Raw genomic sequence first — 16,246 nt, forward strand, 5'->3', positions numbered from 1 at the left:
TTTCATTATGTGTATATACAGTATTTTTATTTGTTCATACAGAATAAGGTCAATAAAAATAACTCCCACTGGGCAGGGCTAGATAGTAGGCACGTAAATTACCACAGACAAGTAGGGTTCTTTCTGGTACAATTCAGTAACAAGTACCTAGATTTGCTTGTGTATAGTCAGAGATGTGTTCTTTTGTAAGAAATGGTCTCTGGTGTGTCTTTAACCAACAGTCATCTTTTTTTTTTCCTGCTGAAAAACAGAATAAAAATGTTAAATATGTGGACCTTGGAGGATCTTATGTTGGGCCTACCCAGAATCGTATCTTACGATTGGCCAAAGAGCTAGGATTGGAGACCTATAAAGTGAATGAGGTTGAACGGCTGATCCACTTTGTAAAGGTAAGGTGATATTTTTACCATTGTATCTTATAGGTCAGTTAATGTTATCATTCTTCTCTGGAAAATGTTATAAAAATGGCTCAGTGATCAAACTTATCCATTTCATGGAATTGTCCCTGACCCACCTCCCTCCATGATTTATTTGCATGCATTCTTTCTCTGTTTCCTAGAATCATTTGTGACATGTGGTTCCCTCCTCCATACTTACCGTTAGTCACATGGTATGGGCTCTGAGTCAGTTCTTCTTTTGCTCTCTACCAACCAGGGTTAACTCTTAACTTTTCTTCATAATTTTGCTCAGTCAATCTGAACTTCTGTGTGTAGCTCACATTGCTGAGTGCTTGAGATGATGGTTTCAAGGCAGAAACTCTAGCCGCTTTAAACCAAATGGCTGACGCCCTATTAATCCACAGAAAAAAGTGCCTCTGAGGAGGGTTCACGCTGACCACACCTCTCTGTGGCTTCCAGCTTTCCCACTGTGACTATTCATGTCTCATGGCTCCCCGTTCCCTTGCTTTTCCTCACTTTGATCCCAAAGTCACTGATAATATGTGATAAGCAAAGAATCCTCTCTTCTAGGCCTCACTGTGAAGTAACCCAGAAGAACTAATAGGAAGTTTAATCTGTGGATTTTCTCTCTCTGTGTGTGTGTGTGTGTGTGTGTGTGTGTGTGTGTGGACGAGGTGGAGGTTGTTTCAGACAGGGTATAATTATGTAGCCCAGCCTTACCCCGGTCTCAGGATCTTATTCTTTCTACCTCCAGAGTGTGCTAAGATTACAGTTGTAAGTAACTACACCTGCTCTGATAGAGGTTTAATGCTATGCTTCCTCTTTTCTTCAGTTGCTCCCCACAGATAGAAAAAAGTAATAGAAACTCATTGTCCCAGGGTCAAAAAAAAAATCACTCCCTAAGAAAATGGAAGAAAGGGGAGCTGAGAGAATGGTTTGTGAGTACAGCATATGCTAAGCACATTTGAGGCCCTAGGTGTACTAACACACCCTACGCATATATGGCACTCTGCAAGCACATGCTAAACATGTATGAGGCCTTAGGTCCCCAGCACCACCCCAAACTAAAACAATACAACAAAAAGAAGAAACTACTGTTTTGATTTATATAACGATGTAATGTCCTTATATTTGTGTGATTCTACTAAGAAGCACACATAACAAACGATACATTGTGAATCATTTAATAATATAGAAATGAAGCAGGTACTTGGCTTGGCATAATGTAGTATAAAATGATAGACCTTCCAATTTTGTTTTATAAGCCTTTCCTTTTGTTTCTATCTGAAAAGGACTCAGATGAATGGGAAATGAAATTACAGCATGGTGATTGTGTGATTTGCTTAACAAGGGCAGTCCCCAGTAAACTTCCTTTGTTAGGTTCTTTCTTTTGAAATGTGTTGTCAAACTGACCAGTTTTTAAAAATGTCTTCCTTATTCTCTCTGTGTGACTTGAAGAAACTGAATCATTGTGGCACCAAGATCTCTTAGATTTCTCCAGACAACAAGGGAAATGCCCAGTGCTTACTTTCTTTGCGCATTTCAGGTGCTCAGTCGCTTCCAAGCTAGGTCTAGGAGGCTTTGTTTCATTCTGGTGATCTCATAACAGTATTAAGCTTCTTGCCTGAGAAAGAATTCTTCCAATTATTAACTATGGACATAGTGTTGACCATAAATATTTTTTCACAGTGGAAACCTCATGTGCTTCTTTCTTAAACTATCCTATTAACTTGTGTTCAACCAAGAAAATATAAATAACGATGCAGTGTCCTGAACTTAATACCGGGCAAAAAAAAAAATACATATGCCAATAGTGCTCTTTATGAAGTTTAATGTAAATGTTACTATTTTGTAATTGTTGCAAAAGTAAAGGATGCCAGCTGTGAAAGTGTAATTAGGAAGTATGAGTATAGAAACAGTAACATTGAAAGAAATGCTCCATTGTCTTTTCTTGAAAATAAAATCACTCTCAATTATAGTCCAGGATTGCTGTTGTCTGACCTCTGCTGGAAGAACTCGGAAATAGCTGTGAATTTTAAAATGCTGCACGCATGCATACGCATAAGGATGTATGTTTAGAATACTAACTTAATCTCCAATTAATTCTCACTGGTGAGAGAAGCTGAGCCATTAATGACACTGAGGTTCTGCAATGTGGACAAGGTGCCACACCGATCTCTTAGTGGTTTTAGTCACTGAGGACTTACATGATGATACAACTAAGTAGTCAGTCCCCAACTAAAACTTGTTTCTTATTTTGCACCTTCCATGTCCTTGGCCACATGACACCTTTTGTATTTTTTAACTTGCAAAAAAAAAATCTCAGATTGCCATGTCTGTTTCTGAGATTATTAGCGGTGTTCATTTTCCTAGTATATGCCCAAGAAATGTTTTTTTCCCTCAAAAGAGAATGACTCGCAAATTAAGAATTCTCTAGTACTTATAGGAGAAATTATCAACTGGTAGATGGATTTCTTCCCTTTTATTTTAATAGTTTATTTATTCTCTTATACATTACATCTCGACTTCAGCTTTTCCTCCCTCCTGTCTTCCCAGACTGTTTCCCCTTGTCCCCTCTCCCCCAGATCCAATCCTCCTCCATTTCCCCTCGGAAAAGGGAAGACTTTCCAGGGATATCAACCAATCATGACATATCAAGTCACAAGAAGACTAGGCACATACTCTCATATTAAGGTTAGGCAAGAGAACCCAGTAGGAGAGAAAGGGTCCCAAAAGCAGGCAAAGAGTCAGAGACAGCCTATGGTTCTCTTCTTTCTTTCTCCCTAACCTGTGGTGTGATGAGCAGGCCTATGTCCTGTCTGGATATATTCTCTCTAAATGGTCTGCATCTGTTAGGTGGTATTCTTTTAGAGTTACTATAGATTTGATGTATGTTGTTAAAATGTGATTTTGCCAAAAATGGCTTTGTGCTAAAAAGAAGCAATATGAAAAAAAAATGATCATTTCAGCTCAAGTTTATATAATTTACAAGGTAAATACCTTATACATTAAGTACAGTATGTCGTAATGAAACCCATTATTTGTTCAATTAATAAATGTTACAAAATTAGCAAAGTTGATGTAGCCATTAGTTATTGGCAATTATTATTAAGAATCTACTGATACTCTGCTAATAATTTTTTATGGTGTTATTTAAAAGGTAGCTGTCTATATGGCTCAGAAATGACCGTTTCCCTTTTAAAAAATCACAATTTTATATATATATATACATACATACATACATACATACATACATACATACATATATATATATATATATATATATATATATATATATATGTATGTATGTATAAGAACCCTTTTTAGGGAGACCTGCTCTATGTTGGGCTTTGGCTTCATTCTCTGTCATTGTGTATATATTTTCATATACACAGATAGGTGATGGTTCTGCTGCTTGGTTATTGCTCTTTTGAATTCCTACTTTGAATATTTTGGAGAGAATCAGTAAGTAAAATTTCTCTGTTTCAGAACTTTTCAAGTGTATGAGAATTGCAGCAAAATTTAAGTACCCATGAAACCACCTTAGGTAAATATGTAATATGACTTAATATTAAAAGTCAAATTTTATACTGGTGCTTATTTCTAGACTTCCATTAAGGAGAGAAACTGAGCAAAAAGGTACATTGAGCTTGACTTGCTTGTCTATGGGCAGAACAAAGTCCACCATCAAAGTTCCCCTTTGTGTTGTTCTGGCCAGCTTCAGCGCTCCAGAACCGCATGACCTAGGAAACTTCCCACTATTGGATTATGTGCTTGTTTCTGTTATAATTGCGGTTGTCTAAAACATCCCAGGGTAGGAGGGAGAACTTGGCACAGCTCCTCAGTCTTGCCGACAACTCTGAAATCCACTTGAAAACTTGGTGCATGAATTATTAAATTATGTAAAGACAGAGAGAACACAGTTTAGATCACCCTCCTTAATTCACTTTCAGCGAAAGTCCTCAACTGTCTCTTAGTTTTGGAGATTATCAACAGAATTAGAGTAGGAATAGTAAGAAATAAACTATTCAAATCATAGTTGCATTTTATAAATGAAAATTGTCCTGCTGGATATAGGAGCTGTTGTATATAGCATTGCTCTGGAATCAGTAAAAGTGTCTTGTTGTATCTGTCCCTTGATTTTCCATTCTCCATTATTTTATACACAGTAATATTAAGCCAAGGAAGCCTGGATCAAGTTCCAAAGCGCACATGTTTTTTTTCTCATGACAGAAGGCTCCAGGGGCAAGTTAGATGAACTCTATTTTACCCAGGAACAGCTGATCTTTTGTGAATGAACCTTACACATGCCAAGTCAGGTCTATTGGCCCTGGTACTCTGTGCAGTTTGAGGTGAGCTTAATGAACAACTCTCTTTCTTTTCCAACCTGATTCCATGTAACAGCTTATCCATGGGAGACAAGTATGGCTCATCATCATGGAAGAATTTTTCTCATAAGAAAAATGTTGGGAATAATAATTTCTTCTGTAGCAAGTAGAACCCATTTGTCTCGCGATCATTTTGAAGCTTTTGCTTTTATTACGGAAACTAAAATGCTGTGTGCAGTAGAGAATACAGGCTGCTCTTAATCATGTAACAATTTGCTGATAATTATTCCTTAGGGGGTAGAATTAGAGTACCGTTGTGGAATATGAGATAAGCTCCTTCTACTCTTGCAAGGTTTGCATTTAGAATTTCATATAAAATTAGATCAGTAAGCATCTGTTTGTGCACACATACATAAGCTTAACAGTGACTAGAGGTGTGGATAACACAATTATTTTAAAATTATGCTTGAGATGTAATGTAGGTACTTCAAAGAAATTGGTGATAAAAGTGATGTTTCCTAAGAGAAATAGAGATGGGGCTCAGATCTTGTGTAGGCTTTGTGTATTTATACCAGGTAACTGTGGACTATAGACTAATAAACCAAAGCACAGCTCTCCCAGAAACACTAGGTAATAAGTGGCTTTGGCAGCCTGTGGTGCAAAGAAGTGACAGGAAGTACAAGATGGCCTCAGGTGTGTTACTGTACTTTGCCAAACACTTTGCACTGGCAGTCTATAGAAAGGTTTAGAAATGGCTTCCCAGGCTGTCTGCTCTATAACCTGTGTCTTTCATCTTATATTATATTATATTTTATTTTGCAGGATGGGGAAAAGGGCTTTGTGCTGTCTCTTTCTGATCCCTCGCCTGGCACTCACTTTCCTTCCTACCAAAGCTGTCTTCTCACCTACTGGAAAAATTATGCTCAATATTCTTCTCCTCAGTCATGCAGGATGCCAAAGGAACAAAGCAATCAGTAATCTTGTACAGCTGTAATGCCTATAAAGCACAGCTATGACCAGAATAACAAGGTATCCCCCAAAGGAGCAACAGTGGCATTTATATCCTGAAGATAACTGGCAGGTGTCTAATTGGCCTTAAGGACTATTCGGTGGGGAAATACTGACTGGTACTGCAAACCTAGCCTGGTACTCTTGGCTGCTGACACTGTGGACCTTAGAGGAGAACTTACTATCATCATTTTCATAAACCAGTTTAATTTATAAGTGTATTCTAAATATGTAGCATTGTATCACAAGTAAATGTAGCTCTCATCTCTAATCAAAGGAGCTTCTTTTTGCAATCTGTGGAAACTGTTACAGGAAACCACAAATTTCTGTAATCAAAATGCAAAGATCAAATGGCTGGGTATGCCCAGCTTCAACTGATGCATCTACAAAACAATTCTTATACTTGCAACTCAGGGAACATCATTGAAGAGGGGTTGAGAAGATTTTAAGATTCAGGGAACCAAAATGTTTCCTTTGAGATGGTATCTTCTAAATATGATAGAGAAGCTGTATCATGAAATCCTAACAATAAGGTTGCTTAAACAAGACCTGAAAAGGGAAAGTTCCGATTGACATGCTAATGGAGGTGTAGGAAATCTCACAACTAGATGAAACAGCTACAGGCAAACAATAACTTCTGAGAGGAGAAGAAACTGTCTTCTTCAGGGAGGACCCCTTCATAGGTTATCCAGTCCCAACCAGTCAGTCTTGATCTGCTCCCATACTAAATGCAACAGGTTGTATTTATAAATTTATTTGTAATAATTAAAGAATGAAAGGGTGCGAAGTTGAGGACTTGGAAAAAGGAGAGTAATAGAAATAATATACACAAAGTATTTGCATATTAAATTCTTAAGTATTAAGTTTTTTTAAAAGCTCTCCTTTCCTTAAAACTTCCCACAAGAAGAAGATTAATTCATGTTCTTTTAAACTTGATGATGAGAGAATTTTAAGTTTCGTAAAAATGGCTGTTTGATCTCTAAAGTTACACCATTGCTAAGAGCAGATGCACTGCCATTTAAACTGATAATCTCTAACAATCCTTTCAGTGGTTTCTGTGACAACTTCAAACATTTCAAGAACTTGGTCTGTTTCCAAATTAGCCTAGCAACCCTTTTCTTCTTTATCCTCTTTTTGTTTGTTTTGTTTTGTTTTGAGAGAACATCTTATTATGAATCGTAGGCTAACCTCAAAGTCACCATCTTCCTGCCTTAGGCAGGAGAAGCACTGGGATTATAGGCATGGGTCATCTTATCTACTTCTAGGCAACAGCTCTCCCAGTGTGCTGTCTCTTTCTCTGCTCTCCAACCCAGTGGCCCCTGGTTCTAGCTGCTTGATCATTTTGCCCTAGCAGTGTTCCAGTTCAGACATCACCAATTTATGATTCAAAGTTGGCTCTAGAAATCGCTCAGCTTTGGGGAGATTAGTGTTAAACACATAAAATTGACTTAAATATTAAGAGAGAGAGGAACTGGCTAGTATAACTCAGAATATAGCTGGTATAAAAAGCCTTTCTATTGCTAACAGTCGTGCAGTTAACAAAATCAGGATGCAAGAAAATGTGAAGAACATCTCCCTTCAGCATTCATAGGACAATATCCAGGCATAGCAACACTAAACATGGCTATTATAAAAACAGACACAGAAGTCTCTTAGTGAATTTCAGAGTCTTTTGACTTATTACTACAGACTCTTTCTGGAAAGTGCAAATGTCTATTCAAGTTCATCATGCGCCTTTTTGTTCCGTTCAGTTTGTGTCTCTCCCATTAAATTCAAAGGCATGGATGTCATTCCTGGTTACAAAAGGGACTTGGTTCTCGGATTATTTCTTTGTGCTCTCCTGCCTTCTCCCTTTCTTCTTTCCTTGGTCTCATTTTTCTCCTTTAATTGAGCATTTGTGTATTTATCTGTAACAATGCTCTATTCATCTCCCTACCCATCTTCCTATCATGCAGAGACTCATACAGAGGCCTGCAATGCCATACATTGAAATGTATGGTGCTTTTCAAAGTCTTTGTCATGTGAGTGGAAGTTGCTTTGAGTATCACTCATTTTTTCCACCGAAACCTCCCGTCATGTTTATTTTTAAAACTATAATTAGACACAGGCTTTAGTGAGCTCGTGATTTGTAAAAAGAAGTCGGGCCGCTGTTTGCAACAGAGCTTTGTGACCCTCACATGTCTAGGCAGCAGTCTCCTGTAACAATAACCAGGCTACTTCTAACCAGATTTTGTGTTTACACTCTCTAGATTCCAAAGCAGCTGCTCTAAAGCAAAATATCAAAGGCTCCTATCTTGGTATTACTGGGTGACAGAATTTCAGTCTCTCTCTCTCTCTCTCTCTCTCTCTCTCTCTCTCTCTCTCTCTCTCTCTCTCTCTCTCTCTCTCCTCTCTCTCTCTCTCTCTCTCTCTCTCTCTCTCTTTCTCTCTCTCTTTCTCTGCCTATCTCTCTGTCTATGTATACTCATTTTCTCTCTGCCAGTCTCTCCCTTTCTGTCCATTTTTCTGTTTCTCTTTGCCTGTCTCTGTTTCTGTCTGGTTTTCTGTCTCCCCCTTCTCTGCATGTGTGTTATGTCTGTGTTCTCTAACCCCCTTTGACATTACCAGCATCATTCACTATCACCAACAAAATTCTGACTCATCTTGCCGTGTTATTTGTGCTTTTGTGCCTTTATGTCCCCATCTAAAAAGATGTGGTGCTATTAGGTTTTAAAAAGAAAACAGTTTAAGGGAATTATTAGGTTTGTAAAACGAGAGCAGTTTAAGAGAAGACACTGGGTAATATTGTCACCAGCAAAGCTACTGAGGTACCATCAAGATGTTATGGTCACCTTAATAGGAAGGATAATTGGTTTGGTTTTCCCTGTGAAATGCACTTTTCTCTTTAAAGTGTTTATTTATACATGTGTGTGTGTGTGTGTGTGTGTGTGTGTGTGTTCTCTTACTTGTGTGTGCATATGTGAGTGCAGGTGCCCACACAATACAGAAGAGGACATCTGATCACCTGGAATGATCAGTGGTTGTCAGCTACCTATTGAAGGTGTTCAGAGCTAAACTCTTCTGTGACAGCAATATGTGACGTTAATCTCTGAAACATCTCTCTTGCCTGAAAAGCATACTTATCTAATTCTTGGCTTCTTGTATAAGACACCAGGTAGGATCAAGATTTCCAAATCCCTTTTACAAAAGTAAACCAAGCCAGTAAATTCATCATAAAAATATTTTCACAAGCTCCTTGGACACTGACTGGGAGTTGATGCTTTAAATCCAGTCTTCCTTTCTCCGTTTCCTGAGTTATGACTAGGCTAGGAGATTAGCATTTGGCTGCAACTAAACTCACATGCCCAGCCTAAACTGATCATAGGAAAGAAACAAATGTCCTTTTCTGGTTGTGTTAACTTCAAAACTTTCTTCCATTTTTCTTTGATTTCTTTAGACTAGAACAAAATATGGTTGTGACTAGTTAAGTTGAGAATTTTCCATTAGGTTACCAAGAATATTATTGCTGATATTTTTATGGAACTAAGCTCAGAACACTGAAATACATTCATTTTAATTTCTTTTTGTTACAGATAAATATAGACATATATAATGAGTTGTAGATATACGCATATGTTTATGATATATATGTATATATTGAAAAAACTTATTACAATAGCTCAAAACTGTCTTGTCTGTCAAAATAAAATTTGTTCATATAATTTAAAGTTTCTTTGAATTCTTAATAACAGGTCAAAACAAAAGCTGAAGTAGACTTTAATAATATATTTTTATTTTATTTTATTTTTAACAACTTTACTTTACAAAACAAAGGTAAATGTACAGATTTTAAGCATTGTTTGCATAAAATTATACAATACATTTTTGTCAGTACTTTTTTCAGATTTTAAAATAATTTTTACATAAAACTATATGAATATATTTTTACTCAGTACTTGATTTTTTAAAGGTTTGATAGTATGCATTGCAAACTTAATAGTTACAATGAGCATAAAGTACATGTAAAACAAAATGTAACATGTAAATAGTCAAAGTTTTCTTGTTGTATAAAGATTTTTTTGTTTTGTTTTCTTTATTTCTTGGACTTCATACAGTCTGTGAGTTGTTTCTGGGGCAGTGCGAGCCTCTGGGGTTAGCATCCCATTATCAGTGACTGCATATTATGTCTGTTCTTTTGTGACTGGGTTATCTCACTCAGGATGATATTCTCTAGATGCAGCCATTTTCTTAAGAATTTGGTTAAGTCATTGTTTCTGGTGGCTGAGTAGTATTCCATTGTGTAAATGTACCACAATTTTTGTATCCATTCATCTACTGAAGGACATCTGGGTTCTTTCCAGCTTCTGGCTATTATGAATAGAGCTGCTATGAACATTGTGGTGCATATATCTTTGTTGTGTACTAAGGTGTCTCTGGGGTATATGCCCAGAAGTGGAATAGCTGGGTCTTCAGGTAGTACTATGTCCAATTTTCTGAGGAATCGCCAGACTGATTTCCAGAGTGGTTGTATTAGTTTGTAACCCCACCCACCAACAGTGGAGAAGTGTTCCTCTTTCTCTGCAGCCTCGCCAGCATCTGTTGTCATCTGAGTTTTGGATCTTGGCCAATCTGACTGGTGTGAGGTGGAATCTCAGGGTTGTTTTGATTTGCATTTCCCTGATGGCTAAGGATGTCGAGGACTTTCTCAGATATTTCTCAGCCATTCGATATTCCTCAACTGAGAACGTTTTGTTTAGCTCTGTACCCCAATAATATATCTTAAATACGGCTAGAGAAAGTCTTAGTGAAGAGCACTGGCTGATCTTCCAGAGGAAATAGGTTTGAATCTTAGCACCCACGTGGTGGTCCACAACCCTCTGAATTGTTTTCTGGAGAACTGAACCACTCTTCTGCCTTCTGTGGACACAAGGCAAGCATGTGGTATAAAGACATAAATGCAAACAAAACACCAGCACACATGCAATGTTTAACTCTATTTTTAAGATACAATTGCATTTTGTTTTCTTCCCTTTCCTCTCTCCAAACTCTCCCAAATGCCCCTCCTCACTGTCCTTTAGATTCATGGACTCTTTCTCACTAATTGTTATTACATGGAGTATTAAAAAATAGTAATACATCTTATTGCATTACTATTCCTAAAAATATATCAATTTATAATCTTAGCTTATTGAATGTAACCAATATAGAATGTCAGTAATGCTATATTCTGCATGCTATTTTGTAACAACCTTTGTAAAAATGGACAATTATTTATTTATTTATTTATTTATTTATTTATTTTTATTATTCATTTTATTTGATTCGTTTACATCTCAAATGATAACCCACTTCCCAGTTACCCCTCCAAAGACCTCCCCAATCTTACAACCTCCCTCTCCTCCCTCCCCTTCACCTATATGAGTGTGCACTCCCACCCACCCACCCACCCACCCTCTCCGGCCCCAGTGCTCCAGCATCTCCCTATGTTGGGGTATCAAACCTCCACAAGACTAAGGTCCTCCCTCCCCTTGATGTCAGGCAAGGTTATCCTCTACTACATATGTATCTGGAGCCATGGATCTCTCCCTGAACACTCTTTGGTTGGTGGTCTAGTCCCTGGAAGCACTGGGTGTTCTGTCCAGCTGATTATTCAAATTAATCACACATGATACACATGATACGTTCATCATGTAGCTAGTGGCTACTGTATTAGAAAGCAGTTACCTAAAGGGTCAGTGTCGTACATGAATTTTTTGAAAACATTCCTAATCCATCTTTAAAAATTGAAAACATCACTATAATTCTAATCCTCTCAACATAGGCCTTATAATACATTGCAAATTAACTTCACTTATGCTGCAGATGCAGACATCTGCCATCACAAAGAACTTGGAAGTAAATCAAAAAGTAATTGATTGTGTGCCTGTGGCTTCCTAAGAACAGCTTGGACTTTACTTGAGAAATCTTTCCCATATGCACAAGCTTGGTGATCATATGTCCCTATGACCATGGTGCATATGAACAAGCTGAAACTTAAAGAGGATGAAGCAACCAGGAAGACAACTGTAAATGAAAGTTTTGAATGCTTCCCCAAACCTCTCAGGACTTGAGAAACTGAGGAGAAAAACTTTATGGAGAGTATTTTTAGTTTTCACATAGGGTTGCTATTTTAATGTGGTAATGTGTCCCTGACTGTGACCAACTCGGGAGAAAACAGAATAGGACCAAAGTGCTTTCCGTGCTGATTGTCTTCAATATGACCTTAGGAGATGCCAATAAGTGAAGAGTAGGGAAGGTGGGAGCCTTTCTCACCCATTTCTTCCTTCGGTGTGTGTGCTGTGTGAACAACTGTGTGTGAAAGTGCTGGGGAGGAGGAACATAGATCTCTGTACCGCTGACCTTTACTGTGTCCTCCTTTACAAGATGGCAATGTTAAGAGCAGATGCTCAAGACACCTTACCATGTGAAAACTAGAAAAAAAAACCCATAATGCCTTAACTACCTATAACATAGGCTACTGCATAAAAGCGAGTGTGTACTTAACAGTTGTTGAAGCTTCCATTCAAAATTGAAGATAATAAATGAAGTAATTGACGTCCTTGAGATTTTGCTATTTGCAATGCACCATTCTGAGCACTGTATATGACTTAAATATGTGCATTTCCCATGGTTAGCATCAACTATCATTTCAAATGAGGGTACTGAAGCACAAAGCTTTTATGGGACCTAGTCCAGATCTGCATGTTTCGGTAAGTGATAGAAAGGAATTCAACAAGGGTATTATAGAGATTAGGGCCTCTGTCCACTAAGGCTTCATGAGGTCAAGAGATGGTAGGATATTTAAGGGATTATGTCCAGTAGGAGATTTAATGCTGAGTTATAGGAAAGCTATTCTTTGAAGATTTTTAAAGTAGTTCTTATAGACACTTGTATCACTCCCTTGAGTACTGGTTGCTCTCAGAGAGCAAGACTGGGACCAGAGAAATTGCTCAACATGTAACACCGAGCCTGACAACCTGATTTCCATTGCCAAGACAAACCTGTTAGAGGGAGGAACCCACTCCTGCAAATTGACCTCAACACACTTGATACTACACACACACACACACACAGAGAGAGAGAGAGAGAGAGAGAGAGAGAGAGAGAGAGAGAGAGGGAGAGAGGGAGAGAGGGAGAGATGGAGAGAGGGAGGGAGGGAGGGAGGGAGGGAGGGAGGGAGAGAGAGAGAGAGAGAGAGAGAGAGAGAGAGAGAGAGAGAGAGAGAAAGAGAGAGAGAGAGAGAGAGAGAGAGACAGAGAGTAATAATGGACCCAAACTGGCTCTTCCCTACACCCTTTGCCTTCCTTTCTATCCCTATGATTTCTTCCTCCTCACATGCTCTCTTGCTTGGTGCCCCGGTCATTTCAGGGTCATAAGAAGTGGCTCAGAAGTGCTGTGAAATGTCCATACAGTATTCCTGACTATTCAAAACTATAAGATAAATTAACTTTTTTCTTCAGAAAATACCTCCAAGGTGTTTTGTTATGGCAACAGAAAACACACATACATAATATTAGGCCATCACATTCCCTACCCAACCCGGGAACGTAAAAAGTGTCAAAGCTACTAATTCCAACAAGAGTTCTGGCTCTCTGTGTCACATGAGACAAACATAGGATATACAAGTATCTTAGGTGGGAGATACATGTCTTATGCTCATGTTTCTATTACAAAGTGTAAACATACAGTTGGAGGTTGGAGGAGGTACGGTTTTATATTTATCATTCCTCAACAGAAGGAAGATGATAAACTAAATATTTAAGAGAGACCTATGTGCAGTAAGTAGCTCTTTGGCTGTTGAAGAATATGTCTCAGATATTGAGTGACATTGATCCTTTGGATTAGAAAGGATGTGAGTCCGTCTAAAAACAACAGGTTGCTTTTAAGCTGCTCCTTCTTTCTGAGGTCAGAAGAGCTGTGCTGATTCTATTTTGAGGATCTCAACTTTTTCCCTGATTAGTTCCAGGTCTTTCTCTCAGAGTCTGTGTATTCAGGCTGGAACTAAAGTTTCTGGACTATATTGCTCTGGGAGAAAAAGCAGTAAAAAATAAAGTTACTAGTAGAATGAATAAAATTTGATATTATCATAGCCTAAAAGTACCTAAATGTCATTCCACTACCGGCTCCCTGACTAGGCCCTATTCTAGCCATTCTTGCTATTATGTTTCAAACAGGATTTTGCAGTGTTGTGAAGGCTCATTACAAACTCATAATTCTTTTGCTTCAATCTAGAGGGTGGGGTTGCAGGCATGGACTACAATTTGTGTTTAAACCACAGCTTTTAATTTTATTCTGTTATTCCTTCATTTTTGACATATTAATATTTATTTATTTATTCATTTATTTTGGTTTTTCGAGACTGGTTTCTCTACATAGGCCTAGAACTCTCCATGAAAACCTCGAACTCATAGATATCCACCTGCCTTTGCTTCCTGAATGCTTTTATTAAAGACATGCACCTCCACACCAACCTCAAGATTAATATTTATTTTAATTATGTGCATGCATGTGTGCGCATGTGCATTTGTGTATGCATATGAATATAGGTGTTTGTGGAAGGCAGAAAAGATTGTTGGATCTTGTCTTAGTTAAAATTTCATTGCTGGAAAGAGACACCATGACAAAGGCAACTCTTATTTAATTGGGGCTATCTTAGAGTTTCGGCGGTTTAGCCTATTATGATGGTAGGCAGGATGGCTGCATCCACACAAATGTGTTGGAGAAGGAGCTGAGAATTCTACATCATGATCTGACTGCTGCCGAGAGAGACCACTATGTCGGTGCTGAAAACTAAACCTTGTTCCTGTAGGAGACCAGTACATGCTCTTCATTGCTGATCCAAATTCCTGGCTGCGATTTACTCATTCTTAACCCAGAGTTTTACTAAATGGCCCTGGATGACATTTAATTTGGTTTGTAGTCTGTAATAGTCCCAGGTTTATAATCTCTTGCCTCATCCTGCCAAGTGTTGAGATTTAAAATGTGCACCACCACACCCAGCTTCACTTTGCTCTTTTGTGTGCCATGCTTATTCCTACCTCGTGGATTTTTGTACTTTGAAACTGAGTAAAGGTGGCTGGCTAGTCTTGCTCCAGCAGAAAGAGATGGGGGTTCCATGTCCCATTCCCTTTGAATCTTGGAGTATTCTGTTTTTCATTCGACCAGAAAGACTTGACAAAAGTAATACTGTTCCAATTTGGGCACAACCTTAGGAAAATAATGTTTCACCTCTCTTTCTAGAATACTCATTTCTAGAGCCCTGAGTTACATAGATAATGGGAAACATCCAAATAGTCTGAAAGTACCAATCTAGGGAGGCTACATATGGAAACCCCAATTACCTATTCCGGTTGAATATGTATATATGCATATGTATGTATAATCTTATATTTTAATATATTTTATTAGATCTATAATTATTAATATAACAATTATATCACATTATTCTATTCAATATTAATATGATTAATACATTAGTCTATTACATATTATAAATATTATATAATATATTTTTATTTTTATAAATATATGTATATTCACTTATATTTTTCTCTTTTCTTTTTATAAAAATGTTAATTAATGTGTGTGTAGGTGTGTAAAATTGTGGGTGCATATACATCAGTATGCAAGTGGAGATAAGAGGGAGATTCTAATGTCAGTTCTTTTTTTCTGTCAGTGTCTCTAGCAATCAAACTGAGATTAGATAAGCAAGTGCCTTTACCCACTGAGCAATCCAACTGCCCCTTACATTCTTGTTCGTTAACATTTATTCCATTGTTTCTTGAAACTGTTGTATTCGTGCGACTGTTGTATTCATATAATTTCACCCACACTCTTCCACTGAAACTCTCCATACCCCCTTCCCCTGACTCCCTCTTAAATTCATGACCTCTACTGTTTTCTTATGTGTTACATGTGTATATCCATAAATATGTATATCCATAAATAGAACCTGCTGATTCCATTTAGTGTTCTTCCCATGTATTTATTTTTAGCACTGATCACTTGGAATTGGATAAATGAGGTCTCATGCCTGAAGAGACTGATTTTCTCTTAGCAGCCATTAACTGTAGCTGTCATCTAAGAATGAGTCTTTCTGAGGTTTCTCCATATGTTTCAAGATGTCAACTGATACTGTCATTATGTGTATTGTGTTTAGGTGACCCTTGCATCAGAACAAATTTCTTAGTAGGCTTTTAAGTAATTTCTTCTTGCACACAAACACACACACACACACACACATACACACACACACACACACACACACACTTACACACACATATGTCTCTCTGTCTCCCTCTCTGTGAATCTGTTCCTTTCAGAGCACGATTTGGCAGATTACTTTGGTGACAAATACAATATTCAAATCACAAAAAGTCTAGTCCATCTAGTATGATGCCAAAAATCTAGCAAGGTTCTTTAGCTTGCCATTTGTAGTACAGTTCCTCCTCAAATCTCACAAGTGAATGCAATCATGTATATTTTAGTTACAAA

General features: G+C 37.8%; 1 protein-coding gene across 1 annotated transcript in view; it reads left to right on the plus strand.

The window, feature by feature from the left end:
* The window catches only part of MAOB (monoamine oxidase B), a 93,542-nt gene that overhangs the window by 40,686 nt on the left and 36,610 nt on the right, over positions 1-16,246 (plus strand). Inside the window, exon 3 of the mRNA XM_080909830.1 lies at positions 252-389. Coding sequence (XP_080765956.1) covers positions 252-389 — 138 coding nt within the window. The remainder of the gene's footprint in view (positions 1-251; positions 390-16,246) is intronic.

This window comes from Micromys minutus (genome assembly GCF_963924665.1).
Source record: "Micromys minutus genome assembly, chromosome: X".
NCBI lineage: Eukaryota > Metazoa > Chordata > Mammalia > Rodentia > Muridae > Micromys > Micromys minutus.